Source organism: Euprymna scolopes, chromosome 20 (genome assembly GCF_053919585.1).
Source record: "Euprymna scolopes isolate OS-2025 chromosome 20, ASM5391958v1, whole genome shotgun sequence".
Classification (NCBI taxonomy): domain Eukaryota; kingdom Metazoa; phylum Mollusca; class Cephalopoda; order Sepiida; family Sepiolidae; genus Euprymna; species Euprymna scolopes.
The window spans coordinates 22,803,108-22,831,008 of NC_136501.1; the positions used below are offsets into that span (position 1 = coordinate 22,803,108).

The following is a 27,901-nucleotide window of genomic DNA, read 5'->3' on the forward strand; positions in this document are numbered from 1 at the left end:
TAGATCCAAGCTAGAAGATCAAAAAGGTATATTTTAGTTTAATGTACGGCCCAAAAGCGAAATCATTTTATTTATTTATTTTTACATTGCGTCTTCGGTGATCGGGAGATCCTATTTATTAAAAAGGAAGAAGATAACATACTAGGAATATTAAATTAGTATATAGATACGCTAGTTTAATGTTCGTAATATGCTGTCACCTGTTATGCTATTCAATAAATAGGATCTCCCAATCAGATAATTTATAATCTGGAAACTGTGGCCCACTTACGTACATACATTAACGGTACTACGGTATTTTATTATATTTAATTTTTAAACCTTTAATTAGTATTACGGTACTGATCCCAAACCTCACATAAGGTCACGTCGCCATCTAATATTTTGGAAAACTAAACTGTTAGTTAAAAAAAAAAAAAAATTGAATTATTAACCAGACGATGTTTTAATAATGCTGTAATAATTTTAGCTCAATTTTTACGTTACATTAACAAAATAAAATTGATACTTAAGAATAATAATAAAAAAAAAAAAATTCAAATGTAAGTTGAGTTCTCTCTTTCCCGGATATACGCGTTGTTATAGAAGACTTTTGCATCCCCAAAATTACTTACGACAATTCTCTTCATCACTTTTATCCTCACATTCATTAAATCGATTGCATCTCTCTTTTTCGGTGATGCACTTTTCTCCGCTGCCACACCGGAAAGTTTCGTCAGAACAATCTGAAATTTTAGAAACAAGACAAATATTATTTACGCCATTGTTTTGAATTGTGTATTTCGAGATATTTTGACAAAAGCGTGCACCTCGCCAAATAAACAAACAAAAAGAAAAGACAAAAAACACTGACACAATTATCAGATGTACCAAAAGGCCATTTGAATAATAAAAAAAACAACTTATGAACTTGATATATACACTTGCATAGGAAAAAAAAAAAAAAAAAAACACTTGATCGATTGTCAAAAAGATTTGCATAGGAAAAAAAAACACTTGATCAATTGTCAAAAAGAAGATACATTAAAAGAACGATATGTGAAAGTTTATTTTTGACAAAAGGTTACACAGGTGTAATCGAGTCGCACCAAATTCAGGTCAGTTCAGTGAAACTACAGTCACCGAATAAAACGCCCTTAGGGTGTAATTACAGTGACAATCTCATTCCAAAGGGGGCCTTTCAGGTGATCACAAATGGTTACATAACAACTGAAAACGATATCGCTGTTGATTGACGATTTGGGTCCGAGAAGGATCAACCCTTCGACTTTCTGTGCGTTTATCTCTCTTTTCACAACTAATCATTTATAACCGTCACCGCAAATGAAGATATGTTATACTACTCGTATGTTATATGTTATACTACTCGTGCCCCGTTGGGTCAGTATATGGCTAGCTATGGAATAGTGAGTATGTAGAATTAATGTATAAAAGAGCAAGTGAGCAGACAGAATCAATGTATAAACGCACAAAAATTGAATACACGCACGCGCGCGCGAAAGTAAACATGGCGACCAGTGAAAACAGTACGGAATACATTGGAAAATAAAGTTTTTAACATCATTGCCTTTAGATTACATGAAACATCCTTTATATAAAAGGAGTGTAATCCGTTGAATTTTTTTTTTTTTAAAGACGAAAAGAAAAATACTAGGTGGAAGTGTGCATTGTACAGGTCCACCCTAGTTTTTTTTTTTTTTTTTTTTTGTTAACAGCCTTATAATATCAGGTAATAAAAATTAATTAAGTAATATTTAACGGTAAGATGCTTTCAAATCTTTTTAAAAAATTAGCAGTACCCCCATACACGTTTTGAAGTGTCTATACGCATTTTTTGAAATGTTTAGAACTTATGATCCCCACTCTATTCCCTCTTTTTTGCCCCCCACCCCGCAACGTTCTTACCACCAAACTTGAAAAATTCTAACGATTACATGTCTCGTTTACCGCTATATGGCCGAGAAGTGGGTGCTCATTTTACGTTAAATTTATATAGAAAAGTGATCCCCCACTCTAAAATGTTACATTTTTAAAAATTTTTTTGAATTCCTTTTTTTATATAATGTGTAATGGCTGTTGAAACGTATTAGCAAAATAAAAAAAGATTTTGATTTCTTTTTAGGAGATAAACTACGCTGGATTAGATCATAAAAAAATACCAAATATATTTTTTTAAATATTTGGTATTTTTTATGATCAAGTAGTTCTTTTTTACATCATATACAAATACAAATTATTAAGCATAGAAATTATTAAAAATACAAATTATTGAAAAAGTTTATTAAAAATGAAAATTATTAAAAATGAAAATAAAATATTATTATTATATTAAAAAAAACACATACAACATCTATTTAAATCCCAATTTTGTAAAAGAAATTATTTACAATGAAAAATATTACCAATCAAACAAAGAAAAAAAAACATTTTAATATATCTCCCTCCCCTCACAAAAAAACCCATCTATTTGAATACTTAATTTTAGAAAAAGAAATTAGTTAAAATACAAATTATTGCAAATAAAAAGAAATGTTGTTTTTTAATATTTTACGGAAAAATCAAGGCACATATTTGAATACATATTTTTGTAAAAAAAAAAAAAAAATTAGTTAAAATATTTTTTTTTAGAAATATTTTCCAGATTTTCTTTAACTCCTCTTGATTACTTATCGTTCACAAAAAACGGGGAGTATTTAATATTAGGAAACAATTCTGATCGAACACCGTTTACTTCTGACTTGGAATCAGTCGTTATTATGGTTTGCTTTCAAACTCTACCGGTTATTATCAGCGAGAAACCTCTGATGATGACGTCTGTGAAAACCCCTAATGACTACTACTACTACTACTACTACTACTACTACTACTACTACTACTACCACCACCACCACACCAACAACAGCAACAACAACAACAACAACAACCACCATCACCACTACCGTCGTACCTTTAACGTATATACAGTTCCCGTTGGAAGTTAAGCTACGTTGAACCTGGTCAGTACTAACTGGGTCACCATTTGAGACTTCCAGGTACTGTATGTCCTCTCCGCTTATCTTGGCATTGTTTCCAGACGTCATGGACTTCTCCTTGGCACTGGACTCAAACAGTGCCGATTCAGGAGAGGCGTGGTTGGAGATTGCACAACCCTTGCCTCACAATTACACGCGCAGCTGCTACTACAGGGGGTATCCTTTGTCTTTCGAGACTGGACGGAGGTATTGATCGGCCGATATGTACGTACGTAAGTGTGTCACGGTTTCCATATTATAAATTATTCGATCGGGAGATCCTATTTATTAAAAAGGAGGATAGAAGCTGATAAAATACTATTAGTATACAGAGTCGCTAATTTAATGTTCGTAGTATGTTATCACTAGGGCTATGACAACAGCATATTCTTTTCCTTGTTTTGACTCTCGAGTACATATGCCACACGGTTAGACACAGTTAATCAACCGAAAACCACATCGCTCAATATAAAAGCATATAAGGTATCAACGGATACACACTCGAGAGTCAAAACAATGAAAAGAATATGCTGTTGTCATAGCTCTAGTTATCATCTTCTATCCTCCTTTTTAAAAAAATAGAATCTCCCGATCACTGGAGACGCAATGTAAAAATGAATATATAAATAAAATTTTAAAAATGATGCCGCTTTTGGGCTGCACGTGAAATTAAAATATTCCTTCTAAGTCTCCTTGCTAGGATCCAAGAGTAGTATCTGTTCCGTCTAAAGATGGTATAATGATATCGTGGGGTTTCTGTTCGTGCTTGGCGTCCATTCAATGGAAATATGTCACAGACTTTTATAAGGATATTGGAGATAAACCGTAATAACCAGATATATTCTGACACCAGATTATTTAAATAAATACATCTACAGTTTTAACACAAGGGTTACAATAATATCACAGGGTCTCTGTTCACGCTGAACGTCCACAGAATGTCCAGCAGCAATATATTACATACGAAAGATGTCGCTGTGGAATTTCCACAGATCCCGCTAGTAATAATAACTCTGACTCACATAAACAATAAACACTCACTAGCCAAATGGAAAATGCAGCAGAAATAAAACAAATACTTAGAAGGAACGCGAACCCAAGGGAACCGAAACTGCAAAACTCCATGGAAACCCCCGGTTATTATAAATTAATAATCAGAGACTAATTCTGACCGAACACCGTTTACTCCTGACCTGGAGTCGGTTGTTATTCTGATTTGCTGAAACATTCAATATAACTTTTGTCTAAAACAGTAGAGAAGGAATTATATTTCTAAAAGAAAGAAAGAAAAAAAACAACAATATACAAATCCAAATGTTTTATTTAAAACTATATGATATCTTAAAAAAGTAAATCTTAATCAATTTGTCAAGGAAATACTATTGGAAATATTGGAAGCCTGGAAAAATCATGGATTATAATAGAAAAATGCGAGCATGAAAAGTAATATGGTTAAGCTTAAACGTGGAAAAGTAAAAGACTAGTTGTTAAAACTGGAGAAGAAAAGGACAATATATTCTAGTAAAATATATAATAAATTTATAACTTAAAATATTACAGCATTCAGAATTTTTTAAAAAATTCAATTCATAACATTATATAATTAATTCTTAATGCTGCAATACTTTAAGTAATAAATTTATTATATTTTTTACTAGAATATCTTGTTCTTTTCTTTTCCAATTGTAACAACTAGCCCTTTATTTTTCCATGTTTAAGCTTAACCATATTACTTTTCATGCTCGCATTTTTCTATTGTAATTTAAAACTATGCGTTATCTTAAAAAGTAAATCTTAATCGATTTGTCAAGGAAATACTTACTTAATGGTGGGCAGTCATGTGGAATGAGATTGACGTCATCAATTTCAACAAAGGCGTTTTGTCTGACAAGTGCTCTGAACTCGAGTTGAACGTTTCCCGCGGGTAAATAGAATTGTCCGATGCTCCACAGCAATTCGTTACTTTTGAAGCGGAGCTGCCATTTTGTTGAACTGGAATTGCTTTTGCCATTTTTATAATGCGCCAACACATAAAGGGAAAACTGGTTTCTGGCCCGATAAGAAAAACGCACGCAAACATCGTCTATCCGTTGCTGGGGAGATATCATGCTACAGTTATCCGGCATATTGCTCAAATGCAGCAACCCTAATAAAAATAGAAAACATTTTTTTTTTACATAGGCATCACCACTTATCAGGGCCAAGAGGCCACTCAAGGATAAGGGTTAAAGAGTGTACAGTAGACATTGGACAATATAGTAATCATTAGTAATGAAAATTTGGTAAATTTGATAACTTATATAGAACGGCTCATCAAGAACTTATTTATGTTAGACTTGAACACAACCATATTGTAGTCAGCCGGAAAACAGGAAAACGGAAGACAATTCCACAGGCATGCAGTTCTAAGAAAGAAGCTTTGTTCATGGAATCTACGTTTAGGTTTAAGCACAGATAACGAGTGGGGGAAATTATTGATAGTGTTTTCAGCTAGACGAGTGTTTCTTGTGAAATTTTGGCGAGGGGGGACCATAGACTGAAGCTCAGTTGAACACCTTCCATGAAAATAACGATACATCAGAGACAAACTCGCAACATTTCTTCTATGAGATAGAAGTTGCAAGGAAGAAAAAAGGACATCTCCTACGAGGCTAAGAAGTCTATTTTGAACTCTATCAAGGCAGGACAAGTCCTTTCTAGCAGCTCCTGCCCAGATGTGGCAACAATATTCCATCATTTTCAACATTTCCTGATCATCGTCGTATGTGGGTGCTAGCATTGGAAATATTTTACAACCTGACCTAGCACATTTTTCATCAAAATTCGTGTCATCCTAACTTAAGCTATCTTGTTACAGTTGCCATGACATTAGATTTATTAATATATATATATATATATATATATATATATATATATATATATATATATATATATATATATATATATATTCAACGCCGAGTGGTCTACTAGTATATATATGAAAGTGAGAATATAATATATATATATATATATGATATATATATATGATATATATATACATATATATATATATAATATATATATGATATATATATAACATATATATATAATATATATATATGATATATATAACATATATATATAATATATATATGATATATATAACATATATGTATATAATATATATATGATATATATAACATATATATATATATATATATATATATATATATATATTATATTCTCACTTTCATATACATACTAGTAGACCACCCGGCGTTGCCAGGTCGCAAAATACGCATGTATATTATATTTTAATTCGTACATAAATTGGAACATGTGCATGTGAGTATTATGTTTTTTCTAAACAATTCATTTTTTGTAAGTAAAAAAAAAAATACTCGAGCCGATATATGTTATATATATATCATATATATATTATATATATATGTTATATATATATCATATATATATTATATATATATGTTATATATATATCATATGTATATATTTTATATATATATATGTTATATATATCATATATATATATTATATTTATATATGTTATACATATATCATATATATATATATATTATATATGTTATATATATCATATATATATCATATATATATGTTATATATATCATATATATATCATATATATATATATATATATATATATATATATATATTATATTCTCACTTTCATAAATATACTAGTAGACCACCCGGCGTTGAATATATATATATATATATATATATATATTTCAATGCAGTATTGGTTCTGCAATAATAAATATGAAATATGTATGAATTAAAATATATTAAGTGTATTTTACGATCAGAAAGTTTAGTCGTACACCCTTGCTAATATGCAATAAATAAATAAATAAATAAATTAAAAACTAAAATTGTTGCTAAAATCTAGGTCAATTTCAAAGTTATCTCAAAAGCCTTTATTTACCATATACGGCACTAATAAACTATACGAAACCTCAAATTCACCGAAACTAAATTGCTCCAATGAAGAAAGATAAGAGATAAGAAAAATTAAGTCAATTTAAAATAAATCGAGGAATATTCTCAGACTTACCAAAATTTGCCGAATCCCATATCCAGCCACTGGATTCATAACCACAGCTGTATATATGACTGAAGTCACAAACGATCGAACTTGCTGTAATAATGATACATATCTCTTTAAATTCGACAAAGAAAACAATCTTAATGAATAAGGAATAATATTTTTGGAAATATTTAATGATTCTATTCTGAACAAAAAAAAATCAAACATAATAACACTGCAAGAAATAGTCCAACAAATTCCTGTTTTCCTACACTAAGTAATTTAATTAGTCGATAGCCCAATCACTCAAGCTTTAGGTTTTGAAATACCGAAGTATAAAAAGCATTCGTCTTATGTAACCTAAGCTAGATGTCACACTTCCACTATATCTGTAACCTACTTTCCTTCTCCTCTTCTAACGAGAAGCATCAGGCTTCGAAATGCCTAGGTATTAAGAGCATTTATAACCCCTCTTTCTATATGATGCTTTCCCTTATTGAACTCGACAATAAATTAATATATTATACCTATATTTATTTTATTTTGTTTTAAATTTTATATGTGTGTGTGTGATATTGACTATCTTATAATTTATTTCTTTAATTCAGTTGACATTTACAGTTCTTGACAGTATCTGTTTCGAAGCGCAAAATCAATCACTTAATTATTATATCAATCAGTGAATCTATTTTGCCCTTAACTCATTGTAGTACTTACCAACAAAACAAACGCCCACGTGTTTGTGCCTTGTATAGGCATGCGCGACAACAACACTTGGGTTTTTATAAGCGGAAGTTTCGAGGTTGTCAGGAATCTACAGGCACATGCGCAAGAGGAGGGATTGAGATAGTGGTATGAAAGGCAGGTCGAGTGAGAAGGTTGTTGTTGTTGTTGTCATTGGATGTTACAGTGACGCGTGCGTTAGCAGGTGATTAAGAGGCTGTTTTTTTTTGTGTGTCAAGTCGCGCACCTCGGTGAAGATCATATATGTTGTGCACCTCGGTGAAGGTGAAGGTCATACTCATCACAAGAAATAGCAAGGATCAATCCGTCAAAAGGAAATAATGTGCGTTTTGACATAAAATCTGAAAATTGGAAGAGAAGCTGTAAATACCTTATAATATAGTTCCATTACGCCATTTTGAATTATATATATATATATGTGTGTGTGTGTGTGTGTGTGTGTGTGTGTGTGTGTGTGTGTGTGTGTGTGATGAAAATTATGGAAATAATACTCCAACGTGATGGAGAGATGAAAAAGTAACAAACCAAATTATATGTTCAAAAACGTCTTTATTTCAAAACTTCCTCGTGATTATTACTTTAAAGAAAATAAAATACCAGTTTAATATTTGAAAATATGCTCGTGTTTGTAATGCGAAAAGGATAGCTTTGCTCCATTTCAGAACGAAAATAGCCGTTAGCATTCAAAGCGTATATAGTATTGTGGCATGATTTTTTTTAATGTCATATAGCCGTTAGACACTTAAAATGATGCAATATCTGTTCTTTCTTTGGCATGAATATAACCGTTATATTTCAAATATCTGATGTATAGTGGAAATGAACTGTATTTTTATGCTTTTATGATTGATTTATTATATATCCGTAATTATCGGTATTATTTTATATGGTGCAAATAAGTTAACCTGTGTCTAAAAGTAATTTCTGTTCTTTTAATATAAGTTTACCGATTAAATAAGATAAATTGTAGAAACCGCCATGCTGTTTAATTATATGAATTTGCAGTAAATGCTGATTCAAGAAGTCTATCTAAAATGAATTTTACGTGTTATGCTTGAAGTTAAAAAGAAGGATCATACTGCAATGAATGGGAGAATAATAACAGTTCTTTGAATGCATTATAAACTAACCCCTCCTCAAAGAGAGACAGCAAAGCCTGAGAGGGTGAACCTCCTAGAACTTCACAGGTCCAGTAACATAGCTCAGTTTACATGGAACACGACTTTTGGCTAGGATATGAGTGCAGTATCCGTTTTGTCATCGGTCAGTGTAGGAGAAATCGTAGACTGAGACAATTTTTTTTTGTTCCAATCTAGATGTCCCCTTTTTGGAGAGCTAGATTTTCCTCACAATAAAAGCCTATCTTGTGTCTAACTCTGCCCTCCTGGGGAGTCAAGTAAATAGGAACAGGGGTCAAGGTTTCTGAACAATGACTTAAACTTTGTTGGCTTTGGTGGCAAGGTAAAAATATTTTGAATGGAGATTATCTTTTAGATTTGATCGAAATACTTACGACAGCCGATTTCATCGCTTCCATTGAGACAGTCTTTTTCTCTGTCACACTCCCAGATTTTATTGATGCAGAATCTTTGGTCTGCGCACGCCACCATATGATCTGGACAATCTGAACAAGTTGAGAGGAAATCTATTCAGTTAAGTTGCAAGTCAATTTCCATATCAAACCCAACAAACAATAAAACATAAAATGTATTCTTCATTTGTATTGACTGAATCGTAAAGTGATTCATACGAACGCTAAAAAGAAAATGGTTCTAATCGCTTACTCTCTTTTTTTTTTCGCCATTTCTTTTAGATTAGCTTTTCTGCTCACTCCTCAAAGCAAGGAAGCATTCACAGGTGTAACACACGATGGGTAAATCCTCATCACACATCCAGAACTCAGCATCCATTCCAACCAAATGGTGAGTCTAGAAGTAGTGAGTCTATTCTGGTGGTATGGGAAAGACTAACCTCAGATACCACATTAAAGGAACGCGCATGCATCTCAATTAATAACTTAATGGAGATGCTATCCCTCTGCGTAAACACCACACATTTCACGATGGGTACCGATGTATACCGATAGGAAGAAGGTCTAGCTATGGGATCGCCATTATCGTCAGTGCTAGCCAACATATATGTGGAGCGCTTCCATTCCATGCTTCCATTCAGTCTTGAAAGACAAAGGATACCCTCTGTAGGGGTAGCTGGGCGTGTAATTGTGAGGCAAGGATTGTGCAATTGCCAACTACACCTCTCCTGAATCGTCACTGTTTGAGTCCAGTGACAAGAAGACCAGGACGACTGGAAACAATGCTGAGATAAGCAGAGAGCACATACAGCACCTGAAAGTCCCAAATGGTCACCCATTTAGTAATGACCAGGTTCAACCTTGCTTAACTTTGGTGATCTAGCGGGAACCGGTGTATCAACGTGATTATGCCGTATGGAGCACTTCAAGGAACTGGCAATAAGATTAGCCTCACAATAACCAATAATGTGGTTACGATATGTGGATGATACTTTCATACTCTGTCCCTTCCCCTCTAGCAGGACGTCCAAGTACTCCTGGAACATGGGAACTCAATCCACCCACCCATTCGGTTCACCATGGAAAAGGAATGTGACAATAAACTATACTTCCTGGTTGTATTGATAACCCGCACTGATTAGAGTTTTGTGACATCTGTATACCAAAAGCCAACCTTTGCAGGACAATGCCTTAACTTTAACTCATACCATCCATGCGCTGCGAAGAAATGTATAGTCCAATGCCTAAAACATCGGGCGAGGATAATATGTAATAACAACACTACATATCAGGAAGAGATGGCCAATCTAAGAACAACCCTTCACTGAAATAACTACCTAGAGAGCATGATATCAGCACCAGAAAATCCGGATGAAACACCACCCAAAAATCCACCATGGTCTACACACCATACTCGAAAGGCCTATCTGAAAACTTTTTTAAAAAATGCAGTCGGTACGATATTAGGACAGTATTTAAGAGCAACTTAACACTCTGAAAAAACCTCATGCAAGTAAAACCCCGGATCAAAAAACTCATGAAAAAAACTGCATTTATGAGATTTCATGTAAATGTGGGAAACTTTACAAGGATGAAACATTCCGCCCCTTTAAAGTGAGATTGGAGGAACACCAAAAAGCTGTCATATGTGAAGAAATAATAATAATAAAAAAAAATCAGCCCTAGTAGACCATATATGAGAAGAGGCGGGGGCACCCATTCCCTAATGTGGGATGATGTCAAAATACTAGACACAAAAGAAAGATGGGAGATCAGAAAGCTTAAGGAAGCAGCACATATGGTACACAAAAACAATATCCTAAGGCGTCCTAGTATCGAATTTAACCACATTTGGATTTCCTTAATTACAAAAAAAAATAAGAAAAAAAAATTGCATTATTATAGTAAAAAAAATAATTATATATATATATATATATATATATATATATATATATATATATATATATATATATTATAAAGAAGTGAACCATCGCATAAATTCAATCAACTAAAATAAGATGGAAAACGGGGTGAGGAAAAGAAAAATAAATAAATAATGGGGCAAGTTATATGTACAATTCAATAAAATAAATAAGTCGATTAAAAACAAGATCGTTAAAATACACCCGAAGCGCTTTTTATACACATATATTATTTTTTTTTTCTTTTCCTCACCCCGTTTTCCATCTTATTTTAGTTGATTGAATTTACGCGATGGTTCACTTCTTTATAATTATTCTAAAATTTTGTCAATCGAATAAAGTCCTTCCATTCACACTCACAGAAGATATATAAAGAAACAATGCAAAACAACTTACCCAATGACGGACAATAACCGGTGGTAAGTTCGACTTTATTTATTAATATTTCGCACAGATTGTATCCATGGGCTTCAAATTGTAGAAACGTTCGGGCTTTCTCAACGTAAAATTGTCCAACCATTTCCTCGTTCTTACTTCCGGGCAAAAGCAGCAATTTCTTGTTCGTGATGTTCACATGAAATGAACACTCCGTACTGTTGATTCGATAATAGATGCGTATACACCTGTCAGTCAAATTCATAGTCGGTGATCGCATCAAATCTATACTTCCACTGGTGCTTACTTTCATATTGAAACCTACAAAGAAAACAAAAACGATTTGATCCATTAGAGGGTCGTTCAAAAAGTAAGGTTTCCGATTTTAAACTAAAACAAATTTTATATATATATATATATATATATATATATATATATATATTGATCTTCACATAACACCAAAAGATGGCGGAAGTGAGGAAGCATGGCGTTGAAAGTCTTTTTAACCGTATGCGATGTTCATCATGTTAAAAATATACCTTCTGTTGTAAAAATCTAATGGAAAAACATCTGAATAAGTTGGTGGGGGACAGGATATTTTTATGGAAACATAAATCGTAAAATTGCCTTCCCATTAACGAAACAGCTGTAAGGAAAAAAAATCCAGGAAATAAACGAAGGTTATAAAAAAGAAAAACGTGAGTCTTTGAATTTCAACAGAATTTTGCACTATATATATATATATATATATATATATATATATATATATATAACGTTGAGCTATGAAGACGGGAATGGTATCATTAAAACGAGCGACCTCTTGTGCTCCAGAAATTATTTTTCTGCATAGTCACCAGCATTCTGAATGCAAATTTGCCAGCAATGAATGCTATCTCGGTTGTAAAAGTACGGAGCCCGCTTTGTCACTCACATCTCTGTCGCCACTCTGAAATTGACGAACCCATCCCCTGACTATGCTAATATAAGCCTTATTGGCTTCGTACATGTTAGGCGTCGGTGAATGTTGATTGCTTCAAATATTTTCATCCATGAATGGATTTAATGACGCACCTCTGTTTCTGATACACGCCTGTGATAGAGGTTGCTTTGTTAGAGTCTTACACCGTCAATATCTGCAACAGAGAAATGAAACTTGCAGGTCATGAATAAATAAGTTCAGTCACCATAACAATGCATTTTGCAATCCCCTCTGATCAGTTCGGGCGGAATGAAAAATAGGAAACGTTACTTTTGGAACATCCTTCGTTAAGTAAAGTCATATTAAATAAAGTAATACTAATAATTATTAGTATTACTTTATTTAATATGACTTTACTTAACGAAGGATGTTCCAAAATGCAAAATATTTTGACTAAGGATTATAATCCTTAGTCAAAATATTTTGCATTTTGTAGATGATATTTAAAAAGAAATATGAATGAAACATGCAAATGTATTAATGCAATGCTATGGACGTCGCCTACAAATGTGCGGAAGTGGTAAAAAAAATGAGGCAAAAGTATAAACATGAAGGGAAGAGTTAATTAGCAGAACGTATAGCAAATGAGGTTAGTAGAAAGTCAATGGAAGGACGTGGTTTACCACGCCACTCAAAGACGCTCGGAAATAGTATCGTTAATCTAGGTGTGACGATGATCGGAACAAAAGACTAAACATAGGGGTGAATATACTTCGAGTAGCTTACGGACAGTTTTGAGATTGCGACAGTTGACAACAGTTGGCCACAGCTGACGAAAGTTTTGAGTTTGCGACAGTTGATGATAGTTTTGAATTTGTGACCATTGACGACAGTCTTGAGTTGGCGACAGTTGATGAAAATTTGTTACTCTGTGCAGATCGGGAGAGAACTCCCGACAGACAGCTAAGATGTGGACGTTAAGGTTTAGAGGGTCGTTTTCTATGAGGATAGCATGCTGTCGTTTTGGCAGCCCATGACCGAGTAGAAGTCTGAAGTAATTTGCAACTGTATTTTTCGTATCGGACACATTGAGGATTGAACCTTCAACCTCCAGAAGAGTGTTGCTTAAAACTGAATTTTACCAAGCACTTTATCCGTTACAAAAAGACTTCTATCCGGTTATCGTTGACACAGCGATAGTATGCCGTCTACGTGGACTAAAAGATTTCGTTCGAGTTTGACAAGATAGACATGAAGAAGGTCGGAGGTTACATCGGCCGAAACGCTTTGCGAATAACACTCAAGGTGAGAACAGTAGTCCGAATAATTCAAAGAATGCAAAATGTATTGACGTTTAAACAAGAATTAGTAATGTGTTATCGTAAACCTTTAAAATAATGAAAAAATGATTTCACCAAAGAATAGCATTTGGAAAATGAAAACAAACTTAGAAAGTCATTTCTGTGAACGGCTTTTTTGTTCTACAGTTTTTCAAATATTCAGTCATATATTAGATTTGAAACTAGCGGAGCCTCACAGAAATTCTTGGGTAGCTTTTAAATTAATCTCTGTAATTTACTACTGCTACTACTACTACTATCATTATCATCATGCTTCTTCTTCTTCTTCTTCTTCTTCTTCTTCTTCTTATTATTATTATTATTATTAGCGGGGCCTATGGAAATTCCACAGCAGCATCTTTCATCTCTTTCTCTTCTATCTATCTTCTTCTATTCTATCTTCTATCTATATAAATAAAATGAACTCATTTTTTCCCGTTGGATTTTGACATTAATAGGATTAAAAATCAAGATATTTCATGCAAATATAATATGCACAAACGGCAGAACAATATCTGAGGTTTGTTATAGGCTTATTATTTCTCAAATTCCTCGATAATCTTAGATTTCTATACTTTTTCTGCTGAGAAGTCACAGCCAAAACCGGTTAAGATCAATGGAAGTGGTAAAATATTTTCTCTCTAATAAATTCCTCCTCCCCCTGCCACCACTTAACACCGTTTGGGGATCGTTCACAAGGAACAGTTGAGAAGAGAACACCGGTTTGGCTTCGTAGTTCTTTCATGTGAAGTTATTTAAAATCACTAAACTGAGCTGCAGTGCTCTGTGGCGTAGTGGTTAGCGTGCTGGACAATTCACATTATATTTTCACGTTCGCGCCGACCTACCGTAGTCGTTTTTTTTTTTTTTTCCTAAACAACTGGAATGGACTTTTCTTGGTGGCCGAACTGTTAACGTTGCAGATGTTTTTTTTTTTTTTTCACACTTTATTTTCCTACTTTTACTCATGACTCCGGGTTTGATCCTTCCTACTTACCTACCATAACATTTTTTAACCCCCCCCCGTCCCGGAAACAAACACTCGGGCAACGCCGGGTACCCCCGCTAGTATGTAATATATTGCTACTGAGAATTCTGTGGACGTTTAACGTGAGTGGAGACCCCGCAATATTATTGTAGCCCTTTTGTTAAAACTGTAAAAGTATTTATCTAAATAATCTGATTAATGCAGTGTCAGAATATATCTGGTAATTACGATTTACAGGAGTCTGTGACATATTTCCATTGTATGGACGTCCGGCACGAACGGAAACCTCACAATATCATTATACTATTTTTAGACAGAACAGATACTACCTTTGAATCTTAGTCAGAAAACTAAGAAGGTGTTTTTTAGTTTCACGTACAGCCCAAAAGTGGCATCATTTTTTTTTTTTTAATTGAATATATTTTTTTACATTGCGTCTTAGGTGATCGGGAGATCCTATTTATTAAAAAGGAGGATAGAATTTGATAACTAGGGCTATGACAACAGCATATTCTTTTCCTTGTTTTGCTTCTCAGATATATCAGATCCATTGATATCTTATATGTTTTTTATGTAGAGTGATGTGGTTCTCGGTTGATTAATTGTGTCTGTGTCGGATATATACTCGAGAGTCCAAACAATGAAAAGAATATGCTGTTGTCATAGCCCTAATGATAATCTACTACGAATATTAAATTAACGTCTCTGTATACTAATTTACCCTTCTATATTCCTTCTTAATAAATAAGATCTCTCGGTCGAATAATTTATATTATGGAAAGTGTGACACATATACGTACGTTAAAGGTACTACAGTATTAATATATAAAGAAATAGTAGAGAGGGGGCGCCCAGCTTTACCCGAGCATAAAATACGCTTAAATATGATATTTTAATTTGTCCAGATTTCGTATATATGTTTATAGAGTCGTGATTTCAAAAGGAAAAAAAAAAGTATTTAGGTGCCATCAGCTAGAATCGAAACTGTAGCATTCAGAGCTGGTGACGTTACCACTGTACCAACGTGACATGCATATAAACTGATTAAAAATTAAAAACAAACTAAGATGAATGTGCAAAATGTTTAACTTTTTTTCAATTTTTAAAAACAATTGTGACCAGCTAAAGACCCATAAAAGAATGGCCTGTGAAAAAAAAAACAAAAAAACAATCATTTGAGGCCTCTAGCGCCGCGCTGCAACTTTTAATTTCGGAAGAGATAGAGTTTGAAAATATGGAGACAAACAGATATTTATATATTGGATTTATCTAACTATTTAAGAGTTGTCACACTTCAATTCTTTTTAAGACAATAAATATTACCTGTCTTCTAAGCGTACGCATAATTATCAGTTGAATATTCTTCAAATCAATAAAACATCCCACTTTTCGAAATAGATTTATTTCAGATTGTACTGTTTTAGTCGACGAGACAGCATACTTTGATCTGGGAACAATTTCATTTTAAAACAGGTAACGCTGGAATCGTTAACCATAGCAAGGTCAGATGAGTCACCAATCTTTGCTAATCGGATGATTTCATTTTTATGTGGGTGAAAAGTGATAACGTACGTACGAACAGGAAATTCATTAACGTATTATAACAAAGACAATTGTAAGATGTAATCTGAATCAGGCAGTAGTAGTAGTAGTAGTAGTAGTAGTAGCAGCAGCGTATGGCTTAGACCTCTATACTGCTATTTTTAGCCAGTCTGAGAAATTGTCTTCAGATAGATAAGCTGTCACATAGCCTCCTTCAGTCAGGTGACTGGACAGTGTAGGATCAGGTGGTCTGTGTCCTGGGAGGGGGGGGGGAGCATCCTTGCACTTTGGTCACATTGGGGAATCTATTTGTCTCCACCTGTATTTGTTTACTGAAGTCTTGCGGTGTCTTGTTCTGATCCGGTTTGCATCTACCCACAGCTTCCTACTATTTCTAGCAAAACTTGGGAGGCGCAAAGTTGGGTTTTCAATGATGTCCCCTCCTTTGAGAGTATTGTTTCTCCATTCCTTCTTCCATGTCTCAACTAAATAAAAAAATTTATTTTTGAGTTGTAGAAGTGCTTTTGGGATTTGAGTCTGGAAGTATCTGGGGCATTTTTTAAAATTTGTTGGATTGGTAAGTCTCTGGTGGCCTCCTCGACGTTTTGAATCCTTTTGAATTTTTGAATTGCCTCTTTCCTCCTTATGTGGGGTGGTGCGATTGAGCTTGCTACTGATAGTCATTGTGTTGGGGTTGACTTCCTGCACGAAGGATCACTACTTTGTAGTAGTGTGCAGGCTTTAAAACTAAGAGTGATCCACCAGGATTAGACTTTCTGAAGTACTTCCTGATCAATTCTTCTACACCGCCACAACGGGAACCCAGCTGAATTACAACCCATTAAAATGGCATTCAAATTCATAAAGACAAAAACAAAAATTAACTATATATACAGACTCTCTATCCTGTATCGTCTTCTATAATATAAATCTCGCATGTCTGTTTAAGTGTATGTATAAATGTATGTATATATATTTGTATGCCTCACAAAAACAGAGGCGACGAATTTTCACGAGATCGGTATCATTTTGAAGCTCGACCCTTCGGACGACAAATATCGAAAGATTAGCCAAAAACATTAATTCCTTCACCCTCAACTGGGCACTTTTCTGCAGGGACGGGTCACTTGTTTCGCCGATATTTTCGAAAGTAATCGCCTCTTTTCGATTGTCTAGCCTTAATTTGAATTTCTATTTTTTAGCTAGTCTGAGAAATTGTCTTCAGATAGATGGGCTGTCGCATAGCACGAAGGATCACCACTTTGTAGTAGTGTGCAGGCTTTAAAACTAAGAGTGATCCACCAGGATTAGACTTTCTGAAGTACTTCCTGATCAATTCTTCTACATCGCCATCTGAATCAGGTCAGAACAATTCACGACAGATTTTATTTGACCAAATTTTGTAGCGACTAAAACATGAAGTAATTCCTACGAACGCTAAAAAGTAAATGACTCTAACTGCTTACCCTCTTTCTTTCTCTGCTTTGTTTGGATTCGCTTTCTTCCTCACTTCCTAAAGCAAGTAAGTTTTCACAGGAAAGTGTTACCTCAAAGTATTTTCAGCCAAGGGATATCGTTCAAAACCCACAAAAGTAACACGTCTATGTGAAAGAAATAATCTAGTGCAAACTTAGAAATTCCTATAAGACCGAGTCAAGAAAACATCTTTTTCCAAAATTCTCAAGCCATCCGCACCTTGAACAGGGCTCCAGAACGTCTGCTTTACACCTTCATCCAACCTTTGGTCACAGGATGCAGAAAGGATCTAATAACACACACACCAGCGTTTTTAGCTTACGGACACATTCCTCCACATCAACAAGAGCTAGAAAAACAGAAATGGATTTCTACTCACAGCTATACAGCTATACATATTTTAATTAGAACAAAGTAAACCAATGCACATATATATACAATGCCACTCTGCCAAATACTCAAATACATATATTACTTACGCACACATATTCACACTATGAACATTTTGACGTGTATGTCTGTGTGAACTTGTGTGTGTATGCGTGTGAACTTGTGTATCTGTATGAACTCGTATATATTTTTCTCCTTCGTTAAAACATAATTTTTTATACTTCAATTTACATTAAATGTTGGTGTGGTTCTTGGGCATACACCAAGACGCCATTGTCCTCTACCCAGGCCAGGGACCATCCCACAACTTTATCACTAACACATGCTCTTAATCCTCATACACTCAGACAATGTTGGCAAAGTTTAAAAAATAGTTGTTGCTTTTTTTTTTTTTAACTTTTCTTGAAAAGTTCAATATCATTATGAACCATACAATGCCTTGAAAGTGCCAAGAAGAAAAGTGATCTACCATGATTATTAAAAATTCTCATCCAACCTGAATCATCGGAGGCGTTTTTATAACCACAGAGAGAATCATCGTCGAACTGACATTCGATAGATCGAGCTGAAATAAAAATAAAAATAAATAAACATATTTTATGGAAAAAACAACACCAAAAATAAAGAACAAAAACAAAACAGAGAACAACAAAAACAAAAACAGCAACAAAAAACAAAAACACACCAAAAATAAAGAACAAAAACAAAACAAGACACAAAAAAGCAACAAAAACAAAAACAAAAAAGCAACAAAAAACAAAAAAACAACACCAAAAATAAAAAAAAATAAAACAAAAAACAACAAAAACAAAAAAGCAAAAAAACAAAAAAACAACACCAAAAATAAAGAACAAAAACAAAACAAGACACAAAAAAAGCAACAAAAACAAAAACAAAAAAGCAAAAAAAACAAAAAAAACAACACCAAAATAAAGAACAAAAACAAAACAAGACACAAAAAAGCAACAAAAACAAAAAACAACAAAAACAAAAAAGCAACAAAAACAAAAAACAACACCAAAAATAAAGAACAAAAACAAAACAAGACACAAAAAAGCAACAAAAACAAAAACAAAAAAGCAACAAAAAACAAAAAAAACAACACCAAAAATAAAAAACAAAACAAAAAACAACAAAAACAAAAAAGCAACAAAAACAAAAAAACAACACCAAAAATAAAGAACAAAAACAAAAGAAGCAACAACAAAAAACAACAACAAAAATCGATAACAAAACAAAAACAAAACAAAACAAACAAAAACAGAACAGGTAAAATATTGTTGCTTTGTTACATTCCTCCTGCTTTAATCCCTTCCCCGCAAGAATTAACTCGTCAGACTATTTAATAGCCCAGTCGATCTAGCTGATTTTTTGAATGAACCTCATATTGCTAGCAAAGATTTTTAACTTGGATATTGGGCATGAATAACCTCTCTTTCAGATAAAAAAAGTTTAAGTAACCTTGCCGAAAGTAGTCAACGGCCACCATCGTTAAAGATTGCTACCTATTCTAGTCTCCCCTCTCTCAACTCAATCACTGTAAATTCATCTTCAAAAATAACAAATGTAGCAATGAGAAATTAGATAAAACCAACAGTTATAAATTCTTATCACATCAGATCCACACTAGCTCTAAGATGGTGGAACACTACATCAATGCCTCCTATGGCAAAAAGGTCACACATTTCATGAGATCTGTGCCCAATACCACAGATATGTCACAACTAGATATGGAAAAGTATACATTGTCTTTGATGGGTATGAAAGTGGTCCATCCACTGTGGTAAACTTTTTTTTTTATCTGAAAGAAAGGTTATTCATGTCCAATATGCAAGTTAAAAACCTTTGTTAGCAATTTGTTTGAGGTTTAGCCAAATCTTGGACCATAAGTGCCTCTCCTCCTTAGTGTTGTTGTTCTTGTTGTTTTGCATCTTTCATTCATTTCGTATTGATGATGATGATTATTGTTGGCATTCATTTCCCCGATATCTTTCTGGTTATAAGTATTTCTAGAAAGACATCGGGTACTTATGGCAGAGACAACGTGATTGTTGCCAACATCCCTAGGTGGAACAAACTGGATTCGAACTTGACACATCTAGGTTTTCAGTCCGTATCGTTAACTACTTAACCACCATCACCTCCATGATGATGATGATGATGATGATGATGATGGTGATGATTTTTTTTAAAATTACATTTTTACCCCAGACAAGGCACAAGGCCACTTTGATATAGGCGGCTACTATCAGAGGCATAAGTTGCAGGAACACTATGTAGTGAGTTAAGCAGAGATATGATTGTTCACATTACACTTGAACTTCTGCATGTCAGTACAGTCAGAGAAGCAGAAACCTGGAAGGGAATTTCAAAGTTTAGCAGTTTTGGCGAAGAAATTATTAGAGAAGAAGGCTTTCTTACATCTAGGGATCTGCACTGTGTAGGGTGGGACTTTGCTGCTTGTCAGATTTCTCAGGGGTATTTATGTTGAAGGGGCATAAGGGCTTGTAGTTCGTCAGAGCATCCACCGTCAAAATACTTGTAAAACAGGCAGATGGATGTAATATTTCGTCGATGGGACAGAGGTTGAAGTTTAGATGACAGTTAAAGAACTAGCAGGTTAGCGACTCTCTTGTGAACCCTGTTCAAGAGTGAGAGACTAGTAGCAGATGCACCAGTCCAAATGTGACACCAATATTCCATACATGACGAATGGTGGCCTTATAGAGATACAGGATACTTTCAGGCATAAATAGCTTTCGAGCACGTTAGAGAGAACTTATTTTCTTCCCAGAAGCCTTGGTAATGCTCTCGATGTATCTGTTCCAACTCATGTTCCCTGTGAACGTTAAGCTAAGTCTGTATCGTTAACTACTGCATTCCATGTTTAAAAAGGATGTGTCCTCTATAGTATCAGACCTGACAGAATGGTTAATTGTAGGTATAGACCGTTTCATACCCTCGAAAAAATTCCAGCAAAAATCTAACAGCCAGCCGTGGTTCTCTCCAGAATGTGCAGCTGCCATTGCGCACAGGAATCACTTTTTCCACTGCTTTCAACGTAAGAGATGTACTGAGACTAAAGCCACTTTCAGGACTGTCAGTAAAAAAGTAATAAAGAACGCAAGAGAGTTGTATGCTCAGTCCGTCAAGTTCAAACTAGCTGAGCAGTGTCTTGGTTCCCACCAGTTTTGGCAAATAGCAAACAGAATGCTGAACAGAAGCATGTGTTCTATCCCAACTCTCATAAATGGGCCTGAGGTAATCTCGTCAGTATCAGACAAAGCCAAACTCTTTGCCAAGAATTTTGCAGCTAATTCTACCCTTTGCGACCAAGGCTACCAACTTCCAATATTTCCTCCTGTATCAGAAAACATGATACGTGATATACAAATATCTGTACGTGATGTTGCCAAGCTATTCAAAAACCTTGATTTCAGTAAAGCAACTGGCACTGACGGCATTCCAATTCAAAAGACTTCAACCAAAACTAGTGCCCATCCTTACAAAACTGTTTAAACGTTGTCTGAAGGAGAATTGCTTCACCCTGAAAAATCTTATAATTATGCCCCATATTTAAGAATTCAGGTGATCGCTCATCTCCCTCTCAGTACAGGCCAATAAGTCTCCCGTGCGTCATGAGTAAGTTGCTGGAATCTGTGTTAAATAGAGAAATAATCAACCATCTCAGCAAAAATAAGCTTCTTAGTGAAACGCAATATGGTTTCAGTTCTGCTAGATCTACAGCAGATGTGCTTACAGTTATATCTCATAGGATTAGCGAATCTCCCTATGGAGGCTACCTTTCTAGGGCAATTGCTTTTGACATATCAAAGGCCTTTGATAGAGTAGGGCATAAAGGTTTACTTCATAAGATCTCCAGCTACGGTATAGCTGGAAATGTCTTCTTAATTATTAAATCATTCCTCTCTGGTAGGTTCATAAGAGTAGTAGTTGATGGGCAGAAATCAGAAACTTTCAGTATTAATGCTGGAGTCCCTCAGGAGTCCATCCTGGGCCCAACTCTCTTCCTGATTTACATTAATGATCTTCCAAATCACATCCTTACATCATTTGTAGACATTTATGCTGATGACACTACTATCTATGGTAGCACATCTAAGACCGTAAATGACAAAGTTCTCTCTGATTCTCTTTCCTCTAATCTTGAGCAAGTGGTACAATGGGGAAAGAGGTGACTTGTTACTTTTAATGCATCTAAAACCAAGCTTTTATCTTTACATCATCAACGCTCTGATCCTCATCTGGCATCAATTAAAATGAATGGCTCTTGTCTTGGGGAGGCCTCATATTTTCACAAGCTTCTGGGCTTGACCTTTACTCCTGATCTTAAATGGAACACATACATTAACTCCGTTGTCAAGGCCGCTGGAAAAATGGTGGGATCCTTCTATCGATCCAGTAGATATCTCACTGCTGATCTATATCTATCTATATAAGAGTCAGGTAAGTCGAAGGATGAAGTACTGTTGCCACATCTGGGCAGGAGCTGCTAGAAAGGACTTATCCTGCATTGATAGAGTTCAAAATAGACTTCGTAGCCTCGTAGGGGATGTCCTTTTCTCTTCCCTGCAACCTCTTTCTCACAGAAGAAATTTTGCCAGTTTGTCTCTGCTTTATCGTTATTTTCATGGAAAGTGCTCGACTGAGCTCCAATCTATGCCCCCCTCACCAGACTTTCACAAGAAACACCCATCTAGCAGAAAATACTATCACTAATTTCCCACACTCTTTATCTAACGTAGATTCCATGAACAAAGCTTCTTTCTAAGAACTGCACGCCTGTGGAATTATCTTCCGTTTTCCTGCTTTCCAGCTGACTACAATATGCTTGTCTTCAAGTCTAACGTAAACAAGCTTTTGATGAACCGTTCCATATACTTAACAAATTTAACGAATTTCCATTATTAACGATTACTATATTGTCTAATTTCTACTGTACACTCTTTAACCCTTATCCTCGAGTAGCCTCTTGGCCTTGATAAGTGGTGATGCCTATGTAAAAAAAAAAAGGTAATGTATCTTTAGTCATAGCTATTGATGGTTTTTTTGTAGTTATTAAAGGAAACGAGCTTAGTCTTGGCAGCATTGAATGTGACCATTTTTGTCCCCATTCTACTACAGATTAGAGGTCTTTCTCTAGGGTTTCTGTCATTTCCTTAGATATATGTTCATTTGTTTTCACCTCGTGCCTGTTATAGAGCATAGTGTCGTCAGCAAAAATGCCCATCTCTGAGACAATTTTATCATGGAGGTCATTTATGAATCTCAGGAATAATAAAGGTCCAAGGATCGACCCCTGATGTACACCTGCATTTATATCATATTGTTTGTACATACGACCATCGAAAACAACCTGGATTCTTCTCTTATTTAAGAAGGATTTAATTATGTTAAGCATTCGTCCAGTAATACCATAGGATCTGATTTCTTGACACGCTCTTTAAAAAGTGTTTTCAAGCCTTGTGATACAATTGACAAACATATAAAAATTCGATGACTCTAAAGTACCAATTTTTCTATTTTGACTTTTAGCAGCTTTTTTTTCGGATTAAAAAGTTTTCTATGTGCCTGATTACCCTATATACCAATTTCAAGTCTGTAGATAAAAAATTCGTTGAGTATATAGGTTGAGAAGTGTCCTCGCCCACATTTTCACTTTTATAGATATATAGATTATTATTTTTTTTACAAAAAGAAAACAAAAAAAAAAAAAAATAAAAACTGAATATGAAAACAATATACATAGTTTATTCGTAGAAGCCAGCGACTTTAGAAAACTTGAAGGACGACTACAACAAGTGAGATATTCCAGATGAGTTTCTTGGAACATCAGTTGATGCGATTCCGATCAGATTAAGAAAATAAAGGCGAATGGTGAGGAGAATATTGAATTTTAAATAAAATCTCGCGTTTTGTATGTTTTTATATTCATTGTTAATAAAAAATATGATTTACTCATATATACTCAAAACAGTAGATGTCTGTATGTATGTATGTATGTGTGTATGTATGTATGTATGTATGTATGTGTGTATGTATGTCTGTATGTGTGTATATATTTCTGTATGTGTGCATGTGTGTCTGTATGTATGTGTGTATGTGTGTATGTGTGTATGTATATATGTATGTGTGTATGTATGTATGTGTGTATGCATGTCTGTATGTGTGTATATATTTCTGTATGTATGTGTGTATGTGTGTATGTATGTGTGTATGTATATATGTATGTGTATGTATGTATATATGTATGTATGTGTGTATGTATGTGTGTATGTATGTATATGTGTATGTATGTATGTATGTACGTTAGGTCATGTCATATGCTACTGGTACCATGTAATCCAGTACTACCTGCCTCATGGTCGGGTCACCGGCGACTAAACTGGTTCCCCCACCAGACTTGTTTGGTGAGGAGGGTGGCTAGTCTCTCTGAAGGATTAAAAACAAGACCTTCCAAAGGGCGAATGAACCCTTTTTGAGGTCAACGGCCAACTAGCACCATGTGTGTTTGTGTGTATGTATATGTGTTTTGGGGTGGAGAGGGATCCCTTAAGCCGTGGTGAAGGTAACCTTTCTAGGAGAAGCAAATCTCTGATTTAAAAAACCATAAAGCGGAAAACCAGTACCCGCATTAAGCTGGTCTGCATTTTAACCTGTTGCTGGCTATCTTGCTCTTGCTTGTTGCTGGATCTCAACATTTTGAACTGAGAGAGAGATTTAGCTGTCGTATAAAGCTAAGACATCTGTGTATAGATACTTCCTCAGGCATTCGTCTATAAAAATAGTCCTGTGGCGATGGAAAAGTTGTGACGCGTGGAGGCTTGAAATGCTTGACACATGTAATAATTGATCTCAATGACCGTCTTCAATGTCATGCCTGCTTGAGCGTGTGAATTCACCAGTAAGACTAAAAAAAGGTCATTTTTGGGCTCATGGATTTTAAATGCCTGAGGGAGTGGCACTCGTCTGACAAAACGTTACAATCATCATGTATGTATGTATGTATGTATATATGTGTGTGTAACTATTTTATAATTTATAGTAATCAAGGTAAGTTTATAAAATGCAAAAATTCTCAGTGGTAGTTTAACTATTGAACGTCATAATTTTTCCAGTTTGAAGACAATCATAGTCACATTACTCTTTAAATTAAAATTAACAATAAATATTTTTTTAATCATCATAATTCAGGTCATAAAGGCTTAAAGGAACAAGTTTTATAGTAACTTTAAGAAAAACTTGAAGGACGAATACTAGAAATGATTTCTGCCATTCCAGAAAAGTTTCTAGGGAGATCTGTTGATGCGATTTCCAAGGGGCTTTAGAAAATAAAGACGAATGGTTGTGAGGATATTGAATGTTAAATAAAATTTTGCATTATGTATGTTGTTCGTATATTCAGTTTTTGTAAAAAATATTATTCACAAATAATTTACAGATTTTTAAAATAGGGAGTGACTAATAAGTCTGCAGATTAGTATAATCACCCAAGCGGCAAATTGTAGCTTACGATATTAAAAAAAATTATATTTCGGACAAAAATAAATAGAAAAACCATACTGAAAAATAATTATATTACACTTCGGGAGTGGAAATCGAACAAAATCCCCGTCCCCGACCCCAATCACCCTGATTATTCACACAACAAAATTAATATTCAGTGAAGAACTTACTTGGACAGAAACCAGGCACGACCGAGATATCATCAATTGCGATGTCACCTAAGGGGCCATTTCCTCGTCTCGCACTAAAAACGATGGTCGTACCGACACCAGCCTGCAAATTAAGGCATCCAAAGTGCCAATTATTTTTGTAGTGTCCGCCGTCCGACCATTGTGAAGGCTCCTTCAACCTAGTGTTAGCGATGACCTACAAAAAAATGGCAAATTCACAATTAAAACAATTCTTTAAATTGAAATTATTTAACAATTGATTTACAAAAAAAAAAATTAATCAATTAATAAAATAAATATCTATAGAATTTATACGCCTTCTCGATTAAAAAAATACATAAGGAAAACCAGAAAGAGAGTTCAACTGTTTAGAAGCCAGTGCATTATGGATATCGGTTCTGTCGTCTGAGACAATCGCATTTCAAAATGTCCACATATGATTATGTGCGAAACATTAATATATTAGAAATGCCAACCACGCAAACACATCGATTTCAACAACGGCTAATAACATCGGACGTATATTTTTTTTCCTTTCTCACAAGAGGCCGCTCCGTCGGGGTTAATGTCATTAGCAAAAATATAGAGAAAAAAGGCTTCTCTGAAAAAGTATCTTGCATTGAAAGTCCCTGGAAAATGATTTTATTCATCTAACAAAAAAAAAAAAAAAAAAAAGTGATAGACATTAATCGGTTTCCTAAAATGTTCAAATACAGGGTCATCAGTATTTATCGTTACAACTTAAAGTGATTATATTTAGGAAATTAAACAAAATTCAGAATTTTTGCAAATGTATTATTGTAGAAAAAGCAATAGAAAGTTAATACACAAAATATTATTCGATATGTCCACTATCTGCGTCAATAACTAGTTGAAGACATTTAGGAAAAGCCTTACTTTAGGAAAAGCCATGAATTACTTTCTGTGGGACTTTGACCCACTCCTTCTGCAGTTTGACCTTCAGAGCTTCCAAACTTTGATGGTGAGTGGCCGAGACCTTGCTCTCAAAGTATTACCAGATCCCAAAATCAAGGGGGAAGATGGGAGCCATTCCTCTTTTGGAATGAAGTGCGGGACATTCTCGGAAAGCCACTCCTGGGTCTTTTTGGACCCATGTGATGGTGCGGAGTCGTGCTGAAAAGACCATAGACTTTTTTTTAAGTGCTTCTGTGCCCAGGCAACAATGCGCCAACAAGGATGTCATCTTGATAGTTTTGCTGGTTCAATTTCACCCCCTGGTCAACAAAAAAGAGAGGACTTTTACTGGACTCTGTCACGGCTTCCCAGACCATCACTGAGGCGGAATATTGTTTACTTTGTCCCCATCCCTCGACAAACCCGATCGTTTTTGGTGTTAAAGTGGTGTTCAACACCAAATTTCTTCTCATCACTGAAAACGAGATTTGGTAGCATGCCATCCTAAATGCGGGAAAGAAGAACCTGGGATCTTTGGAGTAGTTTATCAACAACTTGAGCAGAAAGGTGTTGCTTATTGACATGCTTGAATGGTGACATCTTCAGGTCCTTTCGGAGCACAGTTCACATGATCCCATACGACACTCTCGACTCTTTAGCCAGATTCTGGATGGATCTCTTAGGATTCCTCCTGGTCTTTTCTCTGATGGATTTAACAAGTTTAGAGGTTCTAGCTGTCCGAGGGTGACCTTGCCCTCGCCTATTTTGAATGTCTCCAGTCTCTTCAAAACGTTTTAAAGTCCTCCACACCAGCATTCTGTTCACTTTCAGGCTCTTACAGATATCCTTCCAGCAGTTTCCTTAAACAGCTCAACAATTGCAGTTTGCTTGTCTAAAATTCTACTTATGGTTATATTCTGGTATCTGAAAGTATAAAGATTCATGAATAAGTGTCAAAAATAGAGGAATACCGAGAAAAATGATTAAAATTATAGTTTGAAAGAGA

General features: G+C 34.7%; 1 protein-coding gene across 3 annotated transcripts in view; it reads right to left on the bottom strand.

The window, feature by feature from the left end:
• Window positions 1-27,901, bottom strand: part of LOC145241359 (MAM and LDL-receptor class A domain-containing protein 2-like) — a 201,350-nt gene that overhangs the window by 77,812 nt on the left and 95,637 nt on the right. For all 3 annotated transcript variants that reach the window (XM_080104232.1, XM_080104233.1, XM_080104234.1), the window contains 7 exons: window positions 25,981-26,176; window positions 18,753-18,848; window positions 11,650-11,949; window positions 9,314-9,424; window positions 7,084-7,167; window positions 4,834-5,157; window positions 615-725 (listed from right to left, as the gene is read on the bottom strand). In XM_080104232.1, coding sequence (XP_079960358.1) covers window positions 615-725; window positions 4,834-5,157; window positions 7,084-7,167; window positions 9,314-9,424; window positions 11,650-11,949; window positions 18,753-18,848; window positions 25,981-26,176 — 1,222 coding nt within the window. The remainder of the gene's footprint in view (window positions 1-614; window positions 726-4,833; window positions 5,158-7,083; window positions 7,168-9,313; window positions 9,425-11,649; window positions 11,950-18,752; window positions 18,849-25,980; window positions 26,177-27,901) is intronic.